Source organism: Anabrus simplex, chromosome 1, assembly GCF_040414725.1.
Source record: "Anabrus simplex isolate iqAnaSimp1 chromosome 1, ASM4041472v1, whole genome shotgun sequence".
In the NCBI taxonomy this organism is placed as follows: Eukaryota; Metazoa; Arthropoda; class Insecta; order Orthoptera; family Tettigoniidae; genus Anabrus; species Anabrus simplex.
The window spans coordinates 546,073,131-546,100,643 of record NC_090265.1 but is presented as its reverse complement, the minus strand read 5'-3'; the positions used below and the strand labels follow the sequence as shown (position 1 = coordinate 546,100,643).

The following is a 27,513-nucleotide window of genomic DNA, read 5'->3' as shown; positions in this document are numbered from 1 at the left end:
ATTTTATCTGTAAAATTTTATTACATAGAAAAGATGGAAAGAATAACATAGCTATAAGCCAAAGCAGTGCCTTTCACTCCTTACATTTGGAACATTGTCGTTTCTGAAATTGAAATGAGAAGATAGCTTCTTTCTCAAGATGAAAGAGCTGAAAATATGACCACACTCAGTGCTCATACTCAAATCCTCTGCTCTTGGGATTGTTATGTTAGCAAGTTTCTGCTAGGATGGTCAAAATATAATAGCATTACAATGAACTCAATGATGCTGAATTGGCAAAGCAGTTCTCCAAACACTACTTGCCTTTGTTCAAGTTTACATGAAAAATATCGAGTTGGAGAATATTATCATTATTATTACCTAATTGGTTTTTTCTATATACGGAATGTATTATTCAATTCAATGGTCACAGTACCTTTCTTTTGATGGTGTTCTTTATTGGTAGTTTCATTTCGCACTTAACATTTTACCTAGATTTAATATATTTGTCTTTCATCCGTGCTTCTGCTCGGTTATTCAGGCACTAACCATCTTTTCTGCCTTAGAATAGTTTGGTTTCTCGTACCTTCGATCGTTTGATTTCTATTGGTTGCCAGTTACGTGCGCTGTGATGTTTCTAGTGACATCATTCTTTTGTCATTAACTTATTTAGCTTTTCTCTAGTTGTTTCTACATTCTTTTCGAAACCACTGTGTCTTTGTTGTACTCTTTATACTCAATTACATTTATTTTTGACTTTACTGTTTATGTTAATCTCGTCTAATCTGTTAATAATAATGTTATTGTTATTATTTTTGCGTCCCACTAATTACTTCTAACAGATTTCGGAGATGCCGAGGTGCTGGAATTATGTCCCACAGGAGTTCTTTTAGGTGCCAGTAAATCTACCAACACAAGGTTGACATATCTGAGCACGCCCAAATAGCAACGGACTGAGCCAGGATCAAACCTGCCAAGTTGGGGCCAAAAGGCCAGTGCCTCATCCGTCTGAGCCAGTTAGCCCAGCTGTCTAATCTGTCATAGGATATAAACTTCATGGTTTTGATCCGTACTGAATTGTGATCACAATAATAATTATTAAATTAATGTCATATGGTCCACCTTTTTCAATACTATATTATGCAATATTATTGAATTACATAACTAAACTAGGGACTAGTTTCGTCCTTGGCTGGCCATCTTAAGCCTTAATGTAATACATCTAACAACAATTTTTTTTTTTTTGCTAGGGGCTTTACGTCGCGCCGACACAGATAGGTCTTATGGCGACGATGGGATAGGAAAGGCCTAGGAGTTGGAAGGAAGCGGCCGTGGCCTTAATTAAGGTACAGCCCCAGCATTTGCCTGGTGCGAAAATGGGAAACCACGCAAAACCATTTTCAGGGCTGCCGATAGTGAGATTCGAACCTACTATCTCCCGGATGCAAGCTCACAGCCGCCATCTAACAACTAAACAAATGTAAAAACACACAACTGACATGAAAACTAATGTACAAACACACAATTAACATTAAAATCTGGGATGAACTAAGTGTAACATCTGAAAAATAAATTTAGAATTTAGTGCACAAAAATTTTGAAAAGAGACTTTTAGAACACCCAATGACAGCACGTGCTTCCTTTCCATCTCATTCTCTGGCGAAAGGCAGAAGAAATGTTTAGAATTTATTTGTAGGGCCTGGAAAAACTCTGCTTTTAATATCACTTCCGTTTGGAAGGTCACTTCAGTGTGCATCATTATCTACTTGGAACTGGTGCGGGACAGCCAAGTTCTCATGTAGCACTTGCTCCACAGGGGCATTGGCTGGCTCAACGGGATACGTAAATTTTCTTATTTTCATGTTTTAACTTGGTATATTTTGCTTCATGTACGAATTCATCTTTATTTTTTTAACAAGTTGTGTTACGTTACACCCACAGCGGCCTTAATTACGGTAGAGCCCCAGCATTTGCCTTCTGTGAAAATGTGAAACCATGGAAAGCCATCTTCAGGGCTGCTGACAGTGAGGTTCGAACTCGCTATCCCCCAAATGCAAGCTCACAGCTGCGCGCCATGTTATAAGAATTCCACATGAGAGTTCTGCATCCTTGTTTATTTCAGGTTTCTCAAAGTAACTCTTTTCAGAACTATGTAACGCAACTTTTTGGACAAAACAAACTTTGTTTTTGTAACCTTAGCATAACCGTATATTAAATCTTATGTCTCTTGCTTGCTTCTTTCTTTATAATGGGATTAGCTCACAGTGTTACGGAATCTTCTATTCACCTTAGGGTTTGTTATTAGGCATGTTGCCTTACCTTCAACTTAATTTGTCAAATATGTCTTAGCTGATTCATGGCATGCTTTCATGTATTTTGAACGTGTTTCATGGCAGTGCTTTTAAAATCACCTTGATGTTCATCTATTTGTTGTTAGTGAATCAGAAAGTGATGAAACCAACTATAGGGAAGAATATTCTAGATGTGGTGCTGATAAAACCAGATCTCTATAATGAAAGTGAAGTGACAGATGGTATAAGTGATCATGAGGCTGCCTTGGTTATTGTTAAAAATAATGTGATAGAAAGGAATGACATAACATTAGGACTGCTAGGCAATACCATATGGTTCATGAGAGGCACGGAGAAATATTATTAAAAAAACAATTATGACCAATGGAAAATGGTAAATAAAATAGTGAACAGCCTATGGGATGGGTTTGAAGCAACTGCTGAGGAGTGTGGAAACAGATATGTACCTTTACAAGTTGTAAGGAGCGTAAGGACCCATTATATTATAACAGGGGAAATAAAAATATTAAGAAGTGCAGATTAGAAAGAAATAGAGTTAGGAATTGTTACGGGAGTAAGGAGAGATTGAAGGGGCTTACTAGGAAACTGAATTTAAGAAAAAAGTCAGCTAATCATAACATGATGGCAAACATAATTGGCAACCATATGAATTTCAGGGAGCAATGAAAGGATATGTATAGATACTTTAAAGTAGAAACAGGTTCCAGGAAGGACATTCCAGGGATCATTAATGAAGAAGGGGAGTGTATATGTGAGGACATACAAAAGCCAGAAGTATTTAGTCAGCAGTATTTAAGGGTAATTGGATCCAAGGATAATATCCAGATAGAGGAGGCTACCAATACTGGCAAATTACTTAAATTTACATTAAAAGTTGAAAGCTAGAAAAGCAGCTGGGATTGATAAGATTTCTGAGGATATATTAAAGGCTTCTAAATTGTGAGGAAACTACAGAACTCCTTCATTTGGACACCAACACTCCAATAAAAACACCATTAGAGAACATCAATCCCCCACAATAAAGGAAGTCTACCAAAAACCAAACCAAACCAAACCAAACCAAAGCCCATGGCACTACAGCCCTTGAAGGGCCTTGGCCTACCAAGCGACCGCTGCTCAGCCCAAAAACCTGCAGATTGCGAGGTGTCGTGTGGTGAGCGTGACGAATCCTCTCGGCCGTTATTCTTGGCTTTCTAGGGAAGTCTACCAAGCACTGAATAAATTAAAAAACTACAAAGCACCGGAGAAGATCAGACCTTTGCAGAAATCTGGAAATATGCCCTCCATCAACAACTTGTCTTTATCTGGATTAAAGAAGAACTACCAGAACACAGGACAACAGCCCTCATTCACCCAATGCACCAAAAAGGAGACAAAACCGACCTTAATAACTACAGGGGAATCTCACTCCTAGACATAACATACAAAATATTTTCAATATCTATCCTTAATAGGATAAGTTAACAACTTGAAAAAGAACTAGGAGAATATCAAGAAGGTTTCAGACGCTGGAGGAGCTGTCCTGATCAGATCGAGTCTTAAGTTGATAATGGACTATAACAGGAGAAGAAACAGAGATATGGTGATAACATTTGTAGATTTCAAGAAAGCTTATGATTGCATCCATAGAGAATCTCTGTTTAAAATTTTAAGACACCTTGGACTACACCCCAAATTAATAAACATGATAAAATTGACTCTCACTAACACCAAATCAAAAGTGAAGTTTAGGGGTGAAACATCAGAGTCATTTGAAATTAAAACTGGACTATGGCAGGGAGATGGGCTCTCACCTTTATTACTTAATTGTGCTCTAGAAATGGTAATGAGGGAATGGTTTAGGAAATGTCCCCCAAAAATAAAGACTGGCCGAAAAATCAAAACAAATTGCCTGGGTTTTGCAGGAGATTCAGCATTACTAGCAGTGGACATAAAAGAAGCAAAATCCTAGATACCAGAACTTCAAAACATTGCACATAAAATTGGCCTCAAAATATCATTTGAAAAAACAGAAATTATGCCCCAAAAACCAACACAACTACAAGAAGTTACCATAAATTGTAATAAACTCAAAATAGTAATTCAATTTAAATATCTTGGAGAAGTAATAACACATAACATAAATGAAAAAAATCTCATTCCAAACAAGAACAAATAGATTAGCTAAAGCACAAAAATAAACATGGGATATCTACAAAAAGAAACGTTTATCAACAAATGCAAAAATAAAACACTACAACACAGTTATGAAACTGGAAGCTACATATGCAGCAGAAACACTTTTTCACCTGAATAAACAATCAAAGACTGACAGACTTCAGAAAATTGAAAGGAGGATTGGAAGAACCCGCATCAACAAAAAATACCAGAAAGATGGAAAGTAGCAGATAACACCTAACAAAGTCGTGTACAAAGAGCTACAACCTATTACAGATACTATGCGTAAGAGGAGACTGGGATTCTTTGGACATATCATGAGGATGCAGGATTCGAGACTTCTGAAACAACTAGTACAACACAATCTCGTCTCAAAAAATACCATAACAGGATGTAAATGGATCAGAGAAGTAAGGGAGAATCTGAAGGAAATAGGCCTTATAACAGAAGACACCACAAATAAGATAAAATTGAATACAAAACTCAAGAATACAAACCTCCGCTTAGTTAACGTAAATGCCATATCAATTCACCTCCTTCTTTGGGTACTTCAGCTGGTATTCCATCTCGACCTGTGACTTTGTGCTGCTTTCTTTAATCAACTGCAGTCTTGACTTCATCTAATGTTGGTAAGGAGCTTGCTGTATGACACTGTACACCTGTTTGTCAATGGCTGAATCTAGATTCAGCAATTCATCAGTATTCTTTCCTCCTGTTCATAGCAGAATACTAATCTTTAAGGAGATTATTTTTATCTTTGGATCAGACTGGATTTTTACCATAAGTGGTGGGCCCATAAATTGCCTTGATGTCCTAAAAAAAGAAACATGAATCCTTGCCTGCCAGGTTTTTGCAACCCTTTAGGCTTGGAGGCCTATCACTGCTTCTTTATTTAACAAATTCTTTGCTGAACCTCTGCTTTGGTAAGATCTCTCTCTTAGCTTAAGAGTTCATGTAATTTTGCCATGCTTGAGAGTCCTTTCTCTTCCCTGTAATCAGAGCTTCAATTTCTCGATCATTTTCATCAAACCAGTCCTGATGTTTTCTAGTCTGGTATCCAAGAGTTTGTTTGCAAGCATCTTAAAAGACACTCTTCAAGCTCTCCCAGTGCTGCACTGCATTTAGGGGATAGTCGTTTAGCAGTTTTTGAGTAGCTCTCTGTACTGCAATCACTAAATTTCTCAATATCAAAAGCATGCCTACAGTTCTTGTTGTTTTCTCCTCTGATAACGAACAGAAATGTGCATCATAGATTTGATGAATCTGTGATCCGTCCAACAGTCATCCGTCCCTACCACAGCTCTTGTGATAAGAATAAACCCCATGGCACTACAGCCCTTGAAGGGGCTTGGCCTACCAAGCGACCGCTGCTCAGCCCAAAGGCCTGCAGATTACAAGGTGCCGTGTGGTCAGTACAACGAATCCTCTCAGCTGTTATTCTTGGCTTTTGAGACCGGGGCTGGTATCTCAGCGTCAGATAGCTCCTCAATTCTAATCACATATGCTGAGTGGACCTCGATCCAGCTCTCAGGTCCAGGTAAAAATCCCTGACCTGGCCGGGAATCGAACCCAGGGCCTCCGGCTAAGAGGCAGGCACACTACCCTTACACCATGGGGCCGGCCTTGTGATAAGAATATTCCACAGATTTCTTTTGTGGATAATCACATAGTCTATGAGATGCCGGATGCTGCCATGTTGTTTTGAAGTAGTCTCTTTGATGGAATATGGTGTTACTTATTATTATTATTATTATTATTATTAGTCCATGCTCAGCACTCTTCAAGAGGACTCTGACTCTATTGGAAGTTTCTTTGCCTACTCCCTCCTGGCCTTGCCAATGACATTATTTCACACTTTATAATCCTCCACTCTAGTACTGAAATCGCCAAAAAGGATGATTTTATATTGCTGACAGATGTTTGACAACATGGCATCTATGTGAGAGTACAAAATTGGCTTGGTTTCACCTTCCGTTTTTTTTTTTTTTTTTTTTGGCTATTTGCTTTACGTCACACCGAGACAGATAGGTCTTATGGCGATGATCGGAAAGGAAAGGCTTAGGAACGGGAAGGAAGTGGCCATGGCCTTAATTAAGGTACAGCCCCAGCATTTTCCTGGTGAGAAAATGGGAAACCATGGAAAACCATCTTCAGGGCTGCCGACAGTGGGGTTCGAACCCACTGTCCCCGGATGCGAGCTCACAGCTGCACACTCTTAACCGCACAGCCAACTCGCCCGGTCCTTCCGTTTTTTTAGGTTGGGGCATGTGCACTGATGACTGTGGCATGCTGATTGCCACTCAACCAGAGTCTTAATGTCATTAGGCGTTAGTTCTGTCCTGTTGGGAGTTCGGAGAGGATATTAGACTGCTCTTGAAAATAAGTCCTACTCCATGCATTCAGCTTTCATTGTGTCCAGAAGAAGGTGCATCCTGCACCATGCTCAGTTATTTGACCTTCCTCATGAAGCCGAGTCTCTTGGAGTGCTGCTATGTCGACATTATGCTCAAGCAACCATCACAGTTCTTCTTTCAGGTCTCTCACTAGATGGGTCATCATTCAGTGTTCTTATGTTCCAAGTTTCAAAATACAGTTTTTTCTTTTTACTTTCTCAACTGCATTGTAGGTGATACTATTGGATGCAGCTAACCAATCAACAATGTAGTTGCTGACTATGTTAGGGGCACTTTTTCTAGCCCCTTCCTCATGTGAGGTGAGGCATGGGCGCCCATAGGATAGTTTGTAGCGGGGGGACTAGACCTGGGGTATGTAGTATTTTTAATATTTTGGAAGGTGAACAACGACTTGTATTCCACGGTAGAATACCACACACGGTATTCCCTACCACTTCTACGTAATACCAATATTTAAATCATTTTCTTGAAAGAAAAACACATGACTATTTTAGATTTTTTTCCTTTCCCTGAGAGCTAAGGGGGGGCTGGTTCCCAACCTTGCCCCCAGGCATGGGCGCCCATGAGATGAGGTGAGTGGATGCTAAATAGAACTGCTAAGTCACAGAAGCAGCAATCAAATTGCTTTATAGCCACATTCCTCAAGCAAAACAACTGATCACACATCTAACACCTAGTGCCAGTTTATCAATAGAGGCTCTGAGACATCACAAATTCTGCCTCCATCGCAACTCCTCAATTGCTGCAGGACTTTTTGGAAGAAATCTGTGCATAGTTGGAAGACAGCTGTGTGTCTATTATTTAATGTCAAGAGTATTATTACACTCTAATAATCACACCTTACTCGACACAGGAACATTTTCTCAATGGCTAGCAGATGCAAGACAACTGAGGAGTGCTTTCATCCCCCATTCCATCTGTGCATGGAACTTACTGCTCCTACACCTGGTCCGCTGTTGAGGACTTAATGTACGAGGCCACCCTTAACATAGGGAGTAGGCACCATTAAATAATTTTCAGAGATATTTCCTCCACCAAGAGATCATTATCCTTCTAAGGGAGCTCATCCACCCATAGTTTAAGCCTCCTTAGGGAGTCAGGTTATTACACTACCAAACACGCAGTACTGATTTGCTGGCAACATGGTCTACTCCATTACCATAGCCGGATCACATTATAAACATGTTGTTGATTGTTGCATAGGCCTATCTTGAATGTGTTGTTGAACTGTTATACTTGTTAAAATTCTATGGTCTGCTGTTACAGCCTACACGAGTTCTGAGGAGAAGATGATTTGTGTTTTTCAAACTGAACAGTATACCTAAAACATTGTGTGGCAGTAAATCATAGAAATGGAGGTAGTATCTGAATTAAAATACTTTGCGTTGATGGTTCAGTCTCTGAGACTTGTGTACAGTCACAAATTAATTTAAGTGAGTCACTTTTGAACTGTTCATTGTGATTTGTGGATTACTACAAATGGTAGTAAACTGCCATAATCTTGAGTCGCTAAAGAAGAGAAGCCATGTTTTCCTATGTACTTTTATTTCAGATTTGGTTATATATGCTCAAATATTAAAGGGAAACTTTTCCAGTCTTTTGTTTATTTGTGTAAGGTTGATTAGTATGTTTGTTTTTACATGTTGCTGTAATGTGCAAGCGTAGATAGAATATAGTGGCTGTAGTAGATTTCAAGCCAGTGTGGAGGAGTTATTTCAAATAAATAGCCTATGTGAATTTCCATCCATTTAGTCATTTTCAGGGGATTACGTAACGCCTGAATCAGACGTATCACAACACAACCTCATGTACATGTCTTGGGAGAAGAGAGAATGATCATACTTTCTTCTTCTTCCTCTTCTTTGCGAATGGGTCACCTAGGACTACATGGAATCATCATTTTTCGGCCTTCTTTTTCACCCAATAGTTCATCTTCAATGATTGTGCACGTCTCTGGTCCTCCGACCATGCTGATTGTGTGAGTTTCCTTTCTTGTTCCTTGCTTTAAAATTAAATTCAAAGGATCCATTTTGCAGAACTCTAGCACCCAAATAATAGGACATTTTAAAATTCTTCTTCTTATTTTATTTATTCTCATGTCAAGAGGAGTTTAGATGTAAGGCTAGTTACAAATAATTATTTGTAATTGTAATTACAGTAATTTTTTAAATTTATGGACTCAGTCAGGTCTCATGATTTGAAGTTAATGGTCCAATAAATTTTTATCAAGTTCAGAGAACAAAATTGTATACTCACAATCTCTTCAACATTGTCAGATTAGAGAAGGCTTCAGGGGCTATTGACCGAATCTGATTTTTACTCAAATTTCTGAAACAGAAAAATAATAGCATGTAAATATTGTGTATAATTATTACACTTTTGACAACAGTTTTAAAGAATATGAGTTTCCTAAGTTGATCAGGTAATCATTATCTACATGCTGACAATTCAGTTCCAAGGTCATTAACATTGAGATCATCAACCCCAAGACTGAAGAAAGAATAATAATTCTTATTCTTTGAAGGACGATGGTATTAGGTATAGAAAGGGTAGGACCATGAAAAGGAGGAAAATGAAATATATCTTAACAGTGAAAAAAGAACAATAACCAAGGAAGTCTGAAGAGAAAACTTGACAGAGAGGAATCTGACATATGTAAGTGGTACTAATGTCAGATTCAGCTTCATATTCTACACAGAGTATGTGAGCTGATTGGTAGTTGGGTTATAACATACTACAGTGATTAGTGAAGTGAACCACTTGGAAAGAGTTCTAATATGACAAAACACAACTTCTAGTGTGACCCTGATTGTATTTGAGGTTTATCATGAAGTCATTCTGTTGTTCTGAAGACTTACCACATACATTAGAGTAAAAGGGATCATAAAACATTGTTCAATGTATGGTTAAAACTTTACATATGCTCAACACGTGTCATTAACGTGTTCAGGGCACAATTCCCCATAAAAAAATTTTAAAATTTTAGACAGTTTTTAGGTGATTTTGTAGAATGTTTGGACAGATTGGAAGCTTTCTTAAAGATGCTTTTAAGTGGTAAGAGCATTTGCATTATTGGAGAAAGGGAGTATATGGCTAATGCTACCAGATCTTCTGATAGGAAAGACCTAGGAGTTGGAAGGAAGCGGCCGTGGCCTTAATTAAGGTACAGCCCCAGCATTTGCCTGGTGTGAAAATGGGAAACCACGGAAAACCATCTTCAGGGCTGCCAATAGTGGGATTCGAACCTACTATCTCCTGGATGCAAGTTCATAGCCGCGCGCCTCTACGCACATGGTCAACTCGCCCGGTCTCTGATGGAAGTATCCAACATCCCATTGAAATTGGAAATTCACATTAAGCCATAGGAGATCTCCACTAGTGAGCGATGGAAGGTTAATATATGTAATCACTGTTTAACCACAGTCTAATATATACAGTCGCCAAGCTCTAATAAGAGGAAAGTTCATCCACTTGACAGCTGAAGCAATACTAGCACCTCTAGCGGCGAGGTAGAGGCAACTTTCTAGCAGACAACAGGGAACGAATTACCACTACAGTCTAAAATGGTCATAACTTCTGAACCATTCATGCAAATAATGTCCTGACAAGGTTATTGTAATCCTTATGAAATAGTGGAGGAGGTCAAACTATTTATTTCAATGAGGAGTTTGAGGATAATATCGAAATATTTATTTAATCTTAAGGAGTTATGTTTTTTTTACCGCGGACTATAACATAGAATTGCTTCTAGAGGGCAACCGGTTCGAAATAGGTATATACCATCCCGGACTTTTTAAAGAGGTTTTTATGCTCTACAATTCGTACACTTACACTTGGGATCTATCATTGACGGTTCAGGCAGCGTAAGTCAAGAAAGCAAGTGACCAACCATGGTAGAGTGCTGGCCTTCTTAGCCCAACTTGGCAGGTTCAATGTCGGTCGGTCACTTGCTTTCTTGACTTACGCTGCATGAACCGTCAATGATAGACCCCAAGTGTAAGCATATGAATTACAGAGCATATAAACCTCTACAAAAAAGTCCCGGATGGTATATACCTATTTTGAACCGGTTGCCCTCTAGAAGCGATTTTATGTTATAGTCCGCGGTAAACAAAAATAACTCCTTAAGGTTAAATAAATATTTTGATATTATCCTCCAACTCCTCATCGAAATAAATTGTTTGACCTCCTCCACTATTTTATAAGGATTACAATAACCTTGTCAGGACATTATTTGCATGAATGGTTCAGAAGTTATGACCATTTTAGACTGTAGTGGTAATTCGTTCCCTGTTGTCTGCTAGCAAGTTGCCTCTACCTCGCCGCTTGGAGCGCTGTAGTCGCCTCGGATGAAAAATATCATCAGAGCTTCGTGACTGTATATATTAGACTGTGGTATAACTATTGTTGAAGCAGAGAATCACCTTGAAATTGTGAGAAACATAAAGCTAATGAAAGAACAGTCACACAAAGGTTGTTGTAGCCTATGTGTGGTGAGGATATGAATTATAGAAATGTTCTGCTTCTAGGCATACTTAGGGGCCGATGACCTTCGATGTTAGGCCCCTTAAAACAACAAGCATCATCATCATCGAGGCATACTGTAGTTGTTTTGTGTTGATGAATTTTGGAGGAAAACTTGACATGCTTTTAACATAGAGTGAAGTAAAGTTATCATCAGCACAACAAACAGCTGCAAAGAGATTTTTATCTCGCTTTGAATGGAAGTACCTTTGTAAATTTTCTGTCTGATTGTAGCATATGTTCCTCCATTTAGATGGGGCAAGTTCATTCACTCAAGTGGAGAATTAGGATGAAGTTTTCTGTTTGTTGTCAGACATGTCCTCAATTGTCTCTCCAAGTTCACCAAGTTTGTTTCAGATCATTTAATGACATCAATGAGTAGATGAGAACAGGAATTGCAAAAAAGTTAATTGCCTTTACTTTGTTTTCTGCATTTAAGAATGATTTTAAAATGGCTGTGGCTCTCTTAAGGAAAGCAGTCTTTTGTCTTTCTTTGATGGTTGAGTGACTGATCCCTTTAAGTTGATAGAACCCCAAGTACTTGTAAAATTCTCGTTACTTCAATACCGGTACTTCCTTCTCAGAGATCTGCAATCCATCAGTAGTCTCACATTTTCTTAGTTTCAGATGAACTACTCTACATTTCTTCATTACAAACTTTATGTGTTTATCAATGAACCATCTCTTAGTTAAGGACAGAAGCTGGGTCAGCTGTTCATTGCTAGTGGCATAAAGCTTAAGGTCATCTATGTAGAGGAAGTTTGTTTCAGATGGGTTTCAGATGTCTTTATGTTGTAGCCGTAGCCTGTGCTACTGAGTATTTGGCTCAGTGGGTGAGCCATCCATGGCCATTAATTATATGAATACTAAGATAAATTCCCATGAAGATACAATTAATGATACACCCAATCCAGGAGAAACATGATAATGAAGATTAGTGTGCAATGGAAATTAAGTGCCATAACAACAATCATGATACCAAAAGGTTAGGTTTGGACCATGACTGGAAATGACCAGCGAACAGGTCATGAAATGAAAATGGGTCTCCTAGGCCATAGGAAACAAGCATAAGAGGCTAGTCTACATACAATACAAATCAAGAAATATTTAAAAGGAAGGTTTATTTTAAAAATGAGGAGAAAAGGATAATGACTCAAAATAGAAAAGGACGAACATATACATATAAATATACAGTACATATCGGGTTCATACACACATCAGACTTTGTTTTCATGTCATCTTTTTTCTCACACAGTAGTTGTGTATTACTTTCATCTCAATACAACAATAACCCACAACTTGGATTATAAATCCCAAAAGGTAAGTAGATCTTTCCAACAGATATTCATCACATACAAAACCCAACTCAAATGTTACCTCCCGTGCACAATAAGAAAAGTTTTTTATAATATTCAAGGAATAGTTAGGTTATAATCATCAAAGCCAATCACAGAAAAGTAATTAGTGGACCAAGTATTAAGCACGCACAGAACGCATGAAAATAAAAGGGAACTAGAATTAAGACAAACATCTTTTACTTCAAATACCAAAAAAAATTTAGTTTAGGGACAACATGTGCAAAACACGCCAAAAATAAGGAGGAAACCAAAATAAAAATCTAGGGAAATCCCATAGTTGATATACGCCCTGTTAAACTGCTCGTTTACACACACCCACACACTTGCACATATGCCAAAAGAGCCACAACCGAAGGAAAACTGGTGCTTATGCACATTCACCTACAGTCTCGAACAAGAGCAATTCACGAGTCAAATGCTCAAATGAATAGGTTCAAAAGGTGCACTATACATACACAATATATATAAATCTTGGCATCTCTTCTGAAATACAAGTAGCCCAGCACTGACATGGATTATGAATGGCAGAAAAGGGAAAATCCGTAAAAGGAACACACGCACACACTATATATATGGACCACTTAGTTGTAGCATAAAACATCAATCACATATAACAGGGAGGACATGTACCAATACATACGTACAATAACAAGGTGCATATCAAACACAATCCAATAAAGTGAAAACAAGATAATCACCCATCATAAAGAGGTGATCAAGAGATCAAGGAACATAAAGATAAATAGAAAACACTCAGAAGATGAGCACAAATAATAAAAATAACAGAAACATACAAGGGAACTGGCAGTGGAAAGAAAATCAAATACCTAGATTATAGGATCAAAGGATACTGTTAGCTTGAGTCTCCCAAAAATAAGAACAAAAATCAATCTCTTGAAAGTGCGAGAGGTAATAACAGCATATTTAAAGCATTTAAAGACATGTTAATAAGTGAAAAACGCCATGCCAAAACACATCGGGTCCATTTTCCAATAAGTAATCAACAAGAGTTTTTGTCAAGGAGAAAAGTTACATATCTGGTGGAAAGAAAACTTCCCACGGCAGATGTGGCACGAGGCTGCCACCTATTGGTATACAGAGAAGTTAGGACGTCAACTCAAGTCGTGAAGCCACAGAGGCCATCCTTGAGTCGTTCGTCACCCCTTGACACGCCTTCCCACCTCCCCTCCACACACTCCCTTCACTACACCGACATCTTATTTGAGTTCAATCAGTTCTACACCTCGGCAGATGTGAGTCCTCATTCTCATGTCGGCCCAACAACAGAGGAAGTAATGTAATATTACATTTGACATTATTTTACATTCAATCCTCTTTCTACTCAAACTTAGTTTTTTCACTGGTTTGCAGACCTTATAGTATCAGATTCTACAACCTGCTTTATCATCCTCAGCCCATTTTGACTTTGAATCCAGAAGTGACTCACCGTTTGAACTGAATTATTGAAGAGCACTCTCCAAAAGATTTGTCGAGAATCTTTTATTTCATGTCTGATTCAAGAAAAATGTTAAACAGCAGTGCCAATTTCCACTCAATATTTTTTAACTTAGTACCTGAAAGTTTTCCATGATCTTCAAGACTTAAAAACAGATCAGATGTAAGGCTTTTCAGGCGTTTGCTCTATTAACCAGCGTTTCGTCTTAGGTCTGACACTAGACTCATCAGAGTGGGATGTGTCAGACCCTACCCACTGACGCTGGGGTGTATGCAGGTGAACTTATCAGAGGCCCATTGTAAGAGGCACAGTCTGATAACTGCATGCGGGAGATAAATCTCCACAATAGAATTATTGCCCGCCTAGCAATTCCGAATGGAAAATTCTGATGTGATCTGATCTGTTTTTGACAAGCTCTATTGGTGAAAAATATCTAATTCCCTCCATGGGAACTTAGAATTTTCCTTCAAGACTTAGTTAAGAATTTTACGGACTTTCTCCTTAGATTAATTTTAATGTATTCTCAACATAATTTGACCACAAGAGGACTTTATTTATTTGTATCAGAAGCATACAGTTTACATAACATAATGGTACTAATGATTTACATATCAAATATTGGCTGCCCAGAATTTTGCCAAATCACGGGCATTAGGTGTCGCAGCCATCAAGTCCTCCATTGTGCAACTTAAAAGACACTTACTACAGCTCATGAAATGGGCTGTAGTTTGGTCATCACCACATTCACATAGCCTGGATGTGCCAGGAAAGCCCCACTTTACCATATTGACTCTTGATCTACCAACCCCAGTGCAAAGCCTGTTCAACGATTTCGAAGTAGACCAATGTTTTTCGTGTCCTGGAGGGAGATGTTCAATTGGTAGCATCCAACCAGCAAGCTGAGGATTTCTAGTTCTCCATAATCTCAACCTTGTGGATTGAGCAGATTCGTTTAGATCTTCGGTTGTATTCAGGAAACTCCTCCTAGACTTCAATCTTCAGTGGGCAGGTTCATATCTGTACAATGGGTGTGCACATGAGGCAAGTGCTTTAGTTCTCTCATTCATGGATGCAACTTCTTTTCTAATATCTGGTGGGGCGATTCCAGCCAAGCAGTAGATTCTATCTCATGGTGTTGGCCTCAAACAGCCAGTGATAAGTCAACATGTTTCATTTAGAGAAATGTCAACTTGTTTAGCATGACTGGATCTGTACCAAACAGGGCAAGTGTACTCTGCAGCAGAGTAATATAGAACCAGAGCTGTAGTTCTCATCGCCTTTGGATGTGTACCCCAATTGGATCCAGACAACTTGCGAAGGATGTTGTTTCTAGCTGCCACTTTCTGCTTGATGTTCATGCAGTGTTGCTTGTAGGTGAGATCACGATCCAATGTTACACCTAGAAATTTAGGTGTTGGGCAGTGATCTAGTACAGTATCTTCCACTACTACTTGCAATTTCCTTGATGCCTGTTTGTTCTTTAAATGGAAGGCACATATCTGAGTTTTAGGTGGATTAGGCTTCAATTGGTTTCCTCTGTAGTAGTAGGATAGTTCAGAAAGAACAAGAGGACTTGGAACACCCTGTAGTGTTTGCAATTCAGCAGTTTATTATAAATGTTTTGTTGTAAAACAATGAATTTTAACTTGTGTCATACCATTTAAAAATGCAAATTTTTAAAAAGTCATTTTATGTTGCACCGACACAGATAGGTCTTATGGCGATGATAAGATAGTAAAGGGCTAGGAGGGGGAAGGAAGCGGCCGTGGCCGTAGTTAAGATACAGCCCCAGCATTTACCTGGTGTGAAAATGGGAAACCATGGAAAACCATCTTCAGGGCTGCTGACAGTGGGTTTGAAACTCAGAATCTCCCAAATGCAAGCTCACAGCTGCGCGACCCTAACCGCACGGCCTACTCGCTCGATAAATGCAATTTTATATCTGATGTATATTTGTTTAAGTACTCTAGCTGATGATGTCCCCTAGGGGATGAAACTTGTCTAGATAAGTGTATATAACATGTATTGAATAGATGGGCTGCTAAATATAATACTTAAGTACTTAAATATTTAGCTACTTGATACTCAAAAACAGTCATATGAAGTTTACAATATCTCACGGTCGAATAGTAAAGTCACATACTGAGGTGAAAATTTACACCACTGTAGCACAAAGATGTCCCCTTTCTTCAACAGCCAAAGAATGCCTCAAATTAGAAGGCAAACAGAGTTAGTTACATAGGCAAGTTGGAGATGGGAGGTACAGGGGAAGTCATGACACACTGCACAGGAAACACCGAGAACATCCAAGAAGTAGAGCAAAGTCTAGAGCCGATGACGTCATCTGAGTCTGACACAGGCAATCGGCGGCAGTATTCCCATAGCTGAAACGGTGTGCGGAAGTCAAACGCCGGGAGGAAAACAGCAGAACACAACTAAGGTGGCGAAGGTGAGTTGATACCATTACAACAGTTTTCATCAATATTGTGTCTTTCTGCAAATTAGAATTCTATGAGAAACCTTACGAGATGTGCAATTTTTATCTAGTATGCAATTGATAAACTCGGGATGTTTAATTGCGATATCATTCTAAAGTGGAAAGGCGTGAAATTGTCACTGGTTTCTCACCACGGTGGCAGTGGTTCGAATCAAAGTTAGTGTATGTGAGTTTTTTAAATACGGAAAGTAACATTCCAGTGGTTTGGACTCTAAAAGTCCTATAAATTAACAGTCATTTAAAACTACACTCTTTCTTTTTTCCCTCGATTTACAGAATAAAGTTTTTGATTAAAACATCATCATCATCATCAGTTCTTCACTTGCAGCATGTTAAGTGTGGTTTTGGAGGACATATATACATACATTATCATTACAGACTGTTATGCCTTTCAGCGTTCAGTCTGCAAGCCTCTGTGAATTTACTAAACGTCGCCACAATCCTCGATTTGCAACTAGTGTTGTGGCCGCATTTAGTTCTATACCTCTTATATTTAAATCGTTAGAAACCGAGTCTAACCATCGTCGTCTTGGTCTACCTCTACTTCTCCTACCATCCATAGCAGAGTCCATTATTCTCCTAGGTAACCTATCCTCCTCCATTCGCCTCGCATAACCCCACCACCGAAGCCAGTTTATGCGTACAGCTTCATCCATTGAGTTCATTCCTAAATTAGCCTTTATCTCCTCATTCCAAGTACCCTCCTGCCATTGTTCCCACCTGTTTGTACCAGCAATCATTCTTGCTACTTTCATGTCTGTTACTTCTAATTTATGAATAAGATATCCTGAGTCCACCCAGCTTTCGCTCCCGTAAAGCAAAGTTGGTCTGAAAACAGACCGATGTAAAGATAGTTTCATCTGGGAGCTGACTTCCTTCTTACAGAATACCGTTGATTGCAACTGCGAGCTCACTGCATTAGCTTTACGACACCTTGATTCAATCTCACTTACTATATTACCATCCTGGGAGAACACAAAACCTAAATACTTGAAATTATCTACCAGTTCTAGCTTTGGATCACCAATCTGACATTCAATTCTGTTTAATTTCTTACCTACTGACATCAATTTAGTCTTCGAGAGGCTAATTTTCATACCATACTCATTGCACCTATTTTCAAGTTCCAAGATATTAGACTGCAGGCTTTCGGCACAATCTGCCATTAAGACCAAGTCGTCAGCTTAGGCCAGACTGCTTACTACATTTCCACCTAACTGAATCCCTCCCTGCCATTTTATACCTTTCAGCAGATGATCCATGTAAACTACGAACAGCAATGGTGAAAGATTACAGCATTGTCTAACCCCTGTAAGTACCCTGAACCAAGAACTCATTCTACCATCGATAATCACTGAAGCCCAATTGCCAACATAAATGACTTTGATTGATTTTAATAATCTACCTTCAATTCCATAGTCCCCCAGTACGTCGAACATCTCTTCCCTCAGTACCCTGTCATATGCTTTCTCTAGATCTACGAAACATAAACACAACTGCCTATTCCTCTCGTAGCATTTTTCAATTACCTGGCGCATACTGAAAATCTGATCCTGACAGCCTCTCTGTGGTCTGAAACCACACTGGTTTTCATCCAACTTCCTCTCAACAACTGATCACACCCTCCCTTCCAAGATGGCAGTGAATACTTTGCCTGGTATACTAATCAATGAGATACCTTGACAGTTGTTGCAATCCTTCCTGTTCCCTTGCTTATAGATAGCTGCAATTACTGCTTTTGTCCAATCTGAAGGTACCTTACCAACACTCCATGCTAATTTTACTACTCTATGAAGCCATTTCATCCCCGCCTTCCCACTATACTTCACCATTTCAGGTCTAATTTCATCTATTCCTGCTGCTTTATGACAATGGAGTTTATTTACCATCCTTTCCACTTCCTCAAGCATAATTTCACCAACATCACTTTCCTCCTCCCCATGAGCTTGGCTGATCGCAACTCGACCAGGATGATTTCCTTTAACATTGAGAAGATGTTCAAAATATTCTCTCCACCTCTCCAGTGATTTTCTGGGATCTATTATGAGTTCACCTGAATTACTCAAAACACTGCTCATTTCCTTTTTCCCTCCCTTCCTAAGATTCTTTATTACTGTCCAGAAAGGTTTCCCCTGCTGCTTGACCTAGCCTTTCCAGGTTGTTACCAAAATCTTCCCATGACTTCTTTTTGGATTCAACAACTATTTGTTTCGCTCTGTTTCTTTCATCTACGTACAAATCCCTGTCTGCCTTTGCCCTTGTTTGGAGCCATTTCTGATAAGTCTTCTTTTTACGTTGACAAGCTGCTCTCACTTCATCATTCCACCATGATGTTCGCCTTTTCCCATCTTTACACACAGTTGTTCCTAGGCATTCCCTTGCTGTTTCTACTACAGCATCCCTGTACGCCACCCATTCACTTTCTATATCCTGAACCTGCTTACTGTCTACTGTTTGAAAGTTCTCACTAAACATATCCATATACTTCTGTCTAATTTCCTCGTCCTGGAGATTTTCTACCCTTATTCGTTTGCAGACAGATTTCACTTTCTCTACCCTAGGCCTAGAGATACTTAGTTCACTACAGATCAGATAGTGGTCTGTATCATCGAAAAATCCGCAGAAAACTCGTACATTCCTAACAGATTTCCTGAATTCGAAGTCTGTTAAGATATAGTCTATTATGGATCTGGTACCCCTAGCCTCCCATGTGTAGCGGTGAATAGCCTTATGCTTGAAGAACGTATTCGTAACAGCTAAACCCATACTAGCACAGAATTCCAGCAAACGCTTCCCATTCACATTAGCTTCCATATCTTCCCCACATTTACCAATCATCCTTTTGCATCCTTCAGTTCTATTCCCAACTCTCGCATTGAAATCGCCCATTAGCACTATTCTATCCTTGCTGTTCACCCTGACCACGATGTCACTTAATGCTTCATGAATAAAAATCTCTTTATTTGCAAATGAGGTGTTTACCTCGGTGGCAAATGGTACACTAAAATACATTATTGTCATGCACTAAATATTAAATTAACAAGAGAATAAAATTTTCCTATAATACAATATTATATAATTTACGCTAACAATTTTTTCTATTAAACACACAGCTCATCCTTAATAAATTTACATTGTTTACAAAATTCTACTTATAATATCTCCTGTACTACTTACAAATATAGTCATCTGATATACAGTATGTGGAATTACTTCAAATGATACTGTACAACTGGTATAAGATTAAAATTTACATTGCATTTATTTACTTTTTCTTTTCTTTACCCATTCTGGAACCTAAGTAGCATAACGACCTGCTGCGTCTTAACCAGAGCCCCTTTTACCACCACTTTTCAGAGTTCCTGAAGGGCCTTCACAGCTACCGTAGCGGTCCCAGGGCCCTCGAAGTCCCCACTGTACTTCACCCCTACAGGCAGTCCCCTACTTTGGCTGTCCAAACTCCTTAGACCAGGGGATGGAATTAATTTATTCACACACATTCTTTATTTACATTAACCTGCACTGGTCGAATGCCCTCTAACATTTCATTTATTTTCTCTGTTGCTGTTTATTCTCTTCTTGAATATCTGTACAGATTTTGGAAAAGGATCAAACACTACCCCTGGTAAACTGTTCCACTCCTTCACACCCTTCCCAATGAATGAAAATTTACCCCAATCGCTTCTGCTAAAATTCCTTCTAATTTTATATTTGTGGTCAGTCCTGCCGATATAATTATTTTCCAACTGAAGCCTCTCACGGATATCTCCCCATGCTGCTTCTCCTGTATAGGCTCTATATAAGCCTATAAGTCTAGTTTTCTCCCTTCTCGTACTTAAAGTTTCCCACCCTAGTTTCTTTAACATTTCTGACACACTACTCTTTCTCCTGAAATCCCCTGTTACAAATCTTGCTGCTTTCCTCTGCACACTATCTATTTCTTTTATTAGGTATTCTTGGTGAGGATCCCAAACACAGTTTGCATATTCCAATAATGGACGAACCATACTTAAGTAACTTTTCTCTTTTAATTCTTTGTTGCATTCTTTAAGTAGCCTCATTATGACATGTAACGATCTGTATGCTTTCCCAACAATGTCATCCACAAGACCCTTCCAGTGCAAATTACTTTCAAATCTTATACCTAAGTATTTGCACTTGCCATCTTTTGGGATAACTACCCCGTCCAAAGTATATACAAATTCAGTTTTAAAACTCCTGTTTGTAAAAGTTGTAACAGTTGATTTGCCTCCATTAACCTTCATGTTATTCTCTTCAACCCATTGTTGGATACTCTCAAGGTCCCTTTGTAATTCTGAACAATCCTCAATGGTATTTATTTCCCTATAAACAATTATGTCATCTGCATACAATCTTATTTTTGATGTTTTATTGTTCCCTAAATCATTTACGTATATTAAGAAAAGTAACGGACCGATTATACTACCTACTGACTTTCTGAACCCTTGAATTTAGAAATGTTTTTACCCAACGTGTAACCCTTACGTCGAATCCTATTCCCTCCAATTTCTTTAATAATATTCCATGTTCCACTCTATCAAAGGCTTTGGAAAGATCTATGGCTATGCAATCTAACTGGCCTCCTGAATCCAATTGATCTGATATGTCCTGCTGAAATCCCACCAGTTGTGCCTCACAAGAAAATTTCTTTCTAAATCCATTCTGGCTCCTCATGAACCAATTTTTATCATCACATATCCCTCTGATGTACTTTGATATTAAACTCTCCAGTATTTTACAAACTATACTGGTCAGGCTGATTGGTCTGTAGTTCTCTGGTTTCCTTTTGTCACCCTTTCCTTTATAAATTGGTATTATTATAGATTCCTTCTATTCCTTTGGTATTACACTATTATTTGTGACATAGTCAAAGAGAAATCTTAAATAAGGCACTATGTACCACCCCATTGTCTTTATCACCTCCCCAGTAATTTGATCACTTCCTGCTGCTTTTCCTTGCTGAAGCAGTTGGATTTCTCTGAAAATATCTTCATTTGTGAACAAGAAGCTTCTTGTTTCCCTCTGTGTCTGTCCCTCTGTAACTTCTGTTTCTGTTTCCAACTCCTGACAATCATCTACTGAATCTCTAAATTCCCTACTAAAGAGGTTTGCTTTCTCAGTATCTGTTAAATAGTGTTCACCCCCTTCTCCCACCATTGTAGGAATTTGGATTCCTTTTCCTTTTTGATTCCTGATATATGAATACAGCTTTTTCCAATTCCCTTTGTGGTCATTACACTCTTGAAGAATGCCATTCATATAATTCTCTTTTGCTTCCTTTTTCACTCTATTCAGTTCCCTTATTAGCTGTTTTCTACTTTCTCTACTCTCCCTACCCTCTTTGATTTTCCTGTTTACTATTCTACATTTTCTTTTTAATTTTCTTATTTCCCTTGTATAATAAGCAGGGTCTGAGGTCATTTTACCCTTCTTAACAGGTACAAATCTCTTCTCTCCTTCCCAAACGATTCCTTTGAATTTAGCCCAAAGTGTATCCACATTACTCCCTTCACTTATCCAACAACTGAATTGTGATTTAAGGTAAGTCCCAAATTCATCAACTTTAGTTTTTCTGTACAATTTCTTGTCTTGTGTGACCCTCTTATTAAGCCTTTTTGGTACCAGTCCTACATCCATTATTACAGCCTTATGGTCACCTATTCCGTCAATTACCTCAGTTTTATCAACAATTTCCCATGGTTTAACCAAGAATACATCTAGCAAGTTATTGAGACGAGTCGGTTCTTGTACTACTTGTGTAAATCCTCCCTCCCAAATTAACTTATTTGCCAGTTTCTGTTCATGGGCTTCACTTGCAGCTCCATTCCATTCCACCTCAGGCAATTTTAGATCTCCCCCAATTATTACCACTTCATTATTATTGTTTTTATGAGTATAATCTATTATTTTCTCAAATATTTCCATGTCTCTTTCCTCTCTTCCAGGCCTGTATGTTCCTATAATTCCCACCTCCTTCATATTATCACAAATTAATTTTATCCCTAATATTTCATCCCTTTCATCGGTAAACCATTCATGTGAACAATATGTTGCCTTCACCAGAATAAACACCCCCCACTCCCTTTTTATCTCCTCGGTCTCTACGATAGACTGTGTACCCTTCTGGAAATACTTCTCTATTACCCACCCCTTCTCTCAACCACGATTCCACTCCTATCACCACATCAGTCTCATAAGATTCCATCAATGTACCGAATTTTAATTGTTTATTTACTACACTCTGACAGTTTACCAAGAGCAATCTCAGATCCCCTTCCTCCCTAAAAATTGACTGTTGCAAATGGGTAACTTGAAATTCTTTAATTTCCTGAGTTTCATTTTCTAGTTGGCTGAGCCAGCTTGAAGTACAGCTGGCTCTTTCTACTAGTTTTCCTGGTCAGTATTATAACTCAAGGGAGTTGCATTTTTTTACAGTAAATATCTTATGATTAATAAAATCTAGAACAATATTTGCTATCTTTCGTTTACCTGAATTGTTTAGATGAAGGTCATGCTTTGTGTAACAGTGTCTCTCGAAACTGCTGCTATCAATTACCTGTGTATTACGAAAATGTTTACAAATTTTTACCATATCTGTATTAACTTTGTCCACTTCAATGTTCACACACGAGTCTCTAATCAAATCATGCCTGTGGGGCACGTTCACTACAAAGATGTTAGTGTGTCAGCTTACCTAGTGCACATTTAAGTTCAGAAATAACATTCTTAGCGTCGTTGTGAGCTACGTCGTTCGTCTCGCCGATGATCACTACTGCATCACGACTTCCGAGATTTCTTGCCGCCTGCTCCGTGTTTTCCAATACCTTCTTCATTGGGGCCCCAGGATAGATGACTGCCGATGCTGCAATATCTTCATTGACCATTTTCTCCGCAATTCCCCTCGCCTGGCTATCACCAAATATAAGAATGTTCGACACTTTCGCCGGTGCACTGTGTGGGATTTTAGGCCTAACTTTGCTACTTCTCGTAACGGGTTTTGCGCTATACGTTTGACTGCTTCCTATACGGATACCTTGCGTATTGCTTACTTCTCTCAGGGCTGAAAATCTATTTTTGGTGTCAATTACAAAGTTGACCTTATTAAACTGTACACTTTTCCTCCTAGAATCTGAAGCAACTTGACACCACGCGCTAGAATTCTCGGAGCCACCTGTGTTCTGAGTGTTTACTGGTACCGGTACTTTCGATTCCAGTAAACGTACCTTTTCCTTTAAAATCTCATTCTCCGCTTTTAATGCTTGTAAATCCTGTTGCAATAAAGAGAGAATTACAAGTACATTATCATTACCTCCATCCTCCAAGTAATGAGACGCCAGCGATTCGTTGACCGTTGTAGGCCTAGGTTTGCTACCGCTATTCAAATTGCTCTCGCCACAGCAAACACAAGTCCAAGTATCTTCATTTTTAGCAAAACCAGCACTACATATACACTCAAAATGGTACCAAATTAAACACTTTTCACGCTGGATACCATTCTTCACTCGCTTCTTGTTTACACCACATTTATTCCCGATTATTTCGCAAAAGAACCGGGAACTATCTTCACTTACATCCTTCGCTGACGCCATCTTGTACAGATCTTGTCAACTCTCTCAAATTATTTTTTTCCATCTACAACGGTTGATCTGTTGTCTATTGCCAATTTATCTCTCTCTTTTGCAGATTTTCTACTTGTTTCTCCAAGACTACTTCTCGTGACCCCCTTCTCAGTCTCTTGCAAGCGACAGTTCTTTCAAAGTATGCTCATGGAGTTCTATACAGAACCACTCTTCATATGGTCATACCATCCCAACCTGTTTGTAATGGTTTAAATAAGCTCTATTCAATCCAGGTAATAAGGTAATATATAGCCCATAATATTCTGAGAGCTGCATACACCCCTCAGGTACAGTGAGAAGTGTTTACCTTTTTAGTATGATTTTCAGAAAAGAATAAAATTTGAAATATGAAACAGCTATAAACAAAAAATACACGTCATCTGAATTGAAGAATAAGAACAAGTAAGCTAAACAATTAAAACACTTTACAAGCTACGGACTTCAGAATACATTATCATAAAACTTACAATTTTTGCAGTGAAGGAGTGGCTGTGAATGCTTCAGATGGTAGTTCGGTTATCAAGTTATCTGACAGGTCCCTATGGAAAAAAAAAGTAAACATATTCAACAACAAATTAAAAATACGGAAGCATGATTAAACCACTTACTGGACAGATGATAATAAAAGCTAAAAAATCTGAATATCATTTTGATAAACCTATACATACTAGTTCATATAACAAAGCACTAAAGAAACATCATGTTATAAATATTATCACTCATAGATAACATTATTCTAGATGCCCGAGCACGAGTAAATGCAGCCTGGATGAAGTGGCGGCAAAATAATGGTGTTCTCGGTGATCATCGGATAATAATCCACCTGAAGTACAAGGCTTACAGAACTGATATTCACCCCGCCATTCTGTATGGTTTTGAATATTGGCCTGCAACAGTCAAGCATGAACAAGCACTTTGTTCATATCATAATTTATACTTTCATTTCTGTGTTGACGTTTGACTTATATAATAGGAATCAGTTGAAGGATGTTTCACCATTCAACACTTCATATAATATGTAACATTTATTAAATGTAGACCAGTTTTGATTCACTTGGAATCATCATCAGTTCACAACAAATATATATATAAATAAATAAATAAATAAATAAATAAATAAATAAATAAATAAATAAATAAATAAATAAATAAATAATTGACTAACTAAACGGATCTTCAAGTACCTTTGGGAAAAGAAATCAACTACCACCTGGATTCAAGAAGTCAAGAAAGACCTGGAAAGGAACAACATACGAGAAGAAGAATTATTGGAAAGAAAGATTTTTAGGAAGAAAGTCTTACAAATGGAAGGATTCCAAGGGAGGAAGGAAAAGAAAACAGGCACAAAGTGGACTGAAGACAGGAAAAAGAAACACAGTGAAACAATGAAAGAATACTGGAAGAAAAGGAAAGAACAACTAAGGAGGAACAATTGAAATTGTAACGTGGTCCTTAGAAGGCCGGAACTCAAGAAGAAGAAATAAATAAATAAATAAATAAATAAATAAATAAATCAATCAATCAATCAATCAATCAATCAATCAAAAAAGTATCTGAATTAATGCACATTTAAAATGAAATGGTTGATATGAGTTGTATGTCATAAAAACACGTTGAAATTTAAAGAACTTCCTTAGGGCCTAAGTCACAAATAGAACTCTGCTCAACACTGTGCATACACGTGCCAATTATTTGTGACTTAGACCCTATGGAAGTTCTTTAAATATTGACATGTTTTTATGACATACGACTCTTGTCAACCATTTTAAGTGTATTTTGAGGCAAATTTTATGTTAAATGCGTGTTAATCCAGATACCTTTCTGATTTATTTATTTTGAACTGATAATGATTCCAAGTGAATCAAAATCGGTCTTCATATAATAAATGTTACACATTATATAAAATGTTGAATGGTGGAACGTACTTCGACTGATTGCAAGCACTTTGTGTCGTGGGGACACGCACACTTTGCCGGTCACTTGGCTGACCTGGCTAGATCATGTCACCAACAAAGACATCTGGAAAATCATTGGAGTTGCTCCGATTGTAGACAAGATGCGTGAGACCCTACTTCAGTGGTATGGCCATGTAATGCACGTGGTCGGCCCAAGAAGTGCTCACTCGATCATCTTTAAGAAGACATGCACTGTGCTCATCTTGTTCCCAACAACGCACTCAACAGAACCAAGTAGAGACCGGCTTACATAACAGCGGATCCTGTATTGCAGGACAAATGCTAAGATTATGATAGATACAACTGGCGACCGTAGCAATGAAATCCCCAAATCCTAAAATATAGTCATGCATTCTCTTTTTCCTCTTCCAGGTCCTTTTCCCCCAAAACACTATGGTTGGCATTGGATGTAGATTTGGCACAGTTTTACAGCTCTATTTGGAGGAATGTTAACTACTGCACGTTCCTATTGTAGTTGAATTTTTTTTTTACAAGTTGTTTTACGTCGCACCGACATAGATAGGTCTTATGGCGACGATAGGACAGGAAAGGGCTAGGAGCGGGAAGGAAGCAGCCCGTAGCCTTAATTAAGGTACAGCCCCAGCATTTGCCTGGTATGAAAATGGGAAACCACGAAAAACCATCTTCAGAGTTGCCAACAGTGGAGTTCAAACCCACTGTCTCTCGAATACTGGATACTGGCTGCACTTAAGCAACTACAGCTATCGAGCTCGGTCTGGTTGGTAGTATGGTGTGTTGTATGTAAACGAACAAAAGTATAGTAAGATAAACACAAAAACTATATCCCTGACGCAGAGGAATTAACCATAAGCAGATAAAATCTCCAGTTTGGTAAAAAATCAAACCCGGGACCCATTGAATTGAACAAATCTGTTAAGGAACCAGACAGTGATACATTCTTATTACTGTAGTATTCAATATGGCCACAGATGGTAAGAGAAGAGTACAAGAAAAAAAAAGGTAATCGGGTTGAATTACAGTCACTTGAGAAATATTTTAATTACAAATTACTTTTTCAACAAGTAATCAGTAAAATTACAATTACTTTTATAGAACATTAGATTAAAGTTGCGCAGTCATCAAAGTCCGCCAGGTGGAGGCCAGCCAGTAACCGCCGCCCCGGTACAATGTTGATCATTCAACAGAAAGCACAGGGCGTTATTTGGTTCGTGGAATCAAAGTTAATTGTCAGTGTACAGC

At 38.4% G+C, this 27,513-nt stretch overlaps 1 protein-coding gene across 1 annotated transcript in view; it reads right to left on the bottom strand.

Moving 5' to 3' along the window:
• The window catches only part of Remo (Remoulade), a 254,558-nt gene that overhangs the window by 222,581 nt on the left and 4,464 nt on the right, over positions 1-27,513 (bottom strand). The window contains exons 3-4 of the mRNA XM_067135523.2: positions 24,805-24,876; positions 9,119-9,190 (exon numbers count right to left, since the gene is read on the bottom strand). Coding sequence (XP_066991624.2) covers positions 9,119-9,190; positions 24,805-24,876 — 144 coding nt within the window. The remainder of the gene's footprint in view (positions 1-9,118; positions 9,191-24,804; positions 24,877-27,513) is intronic.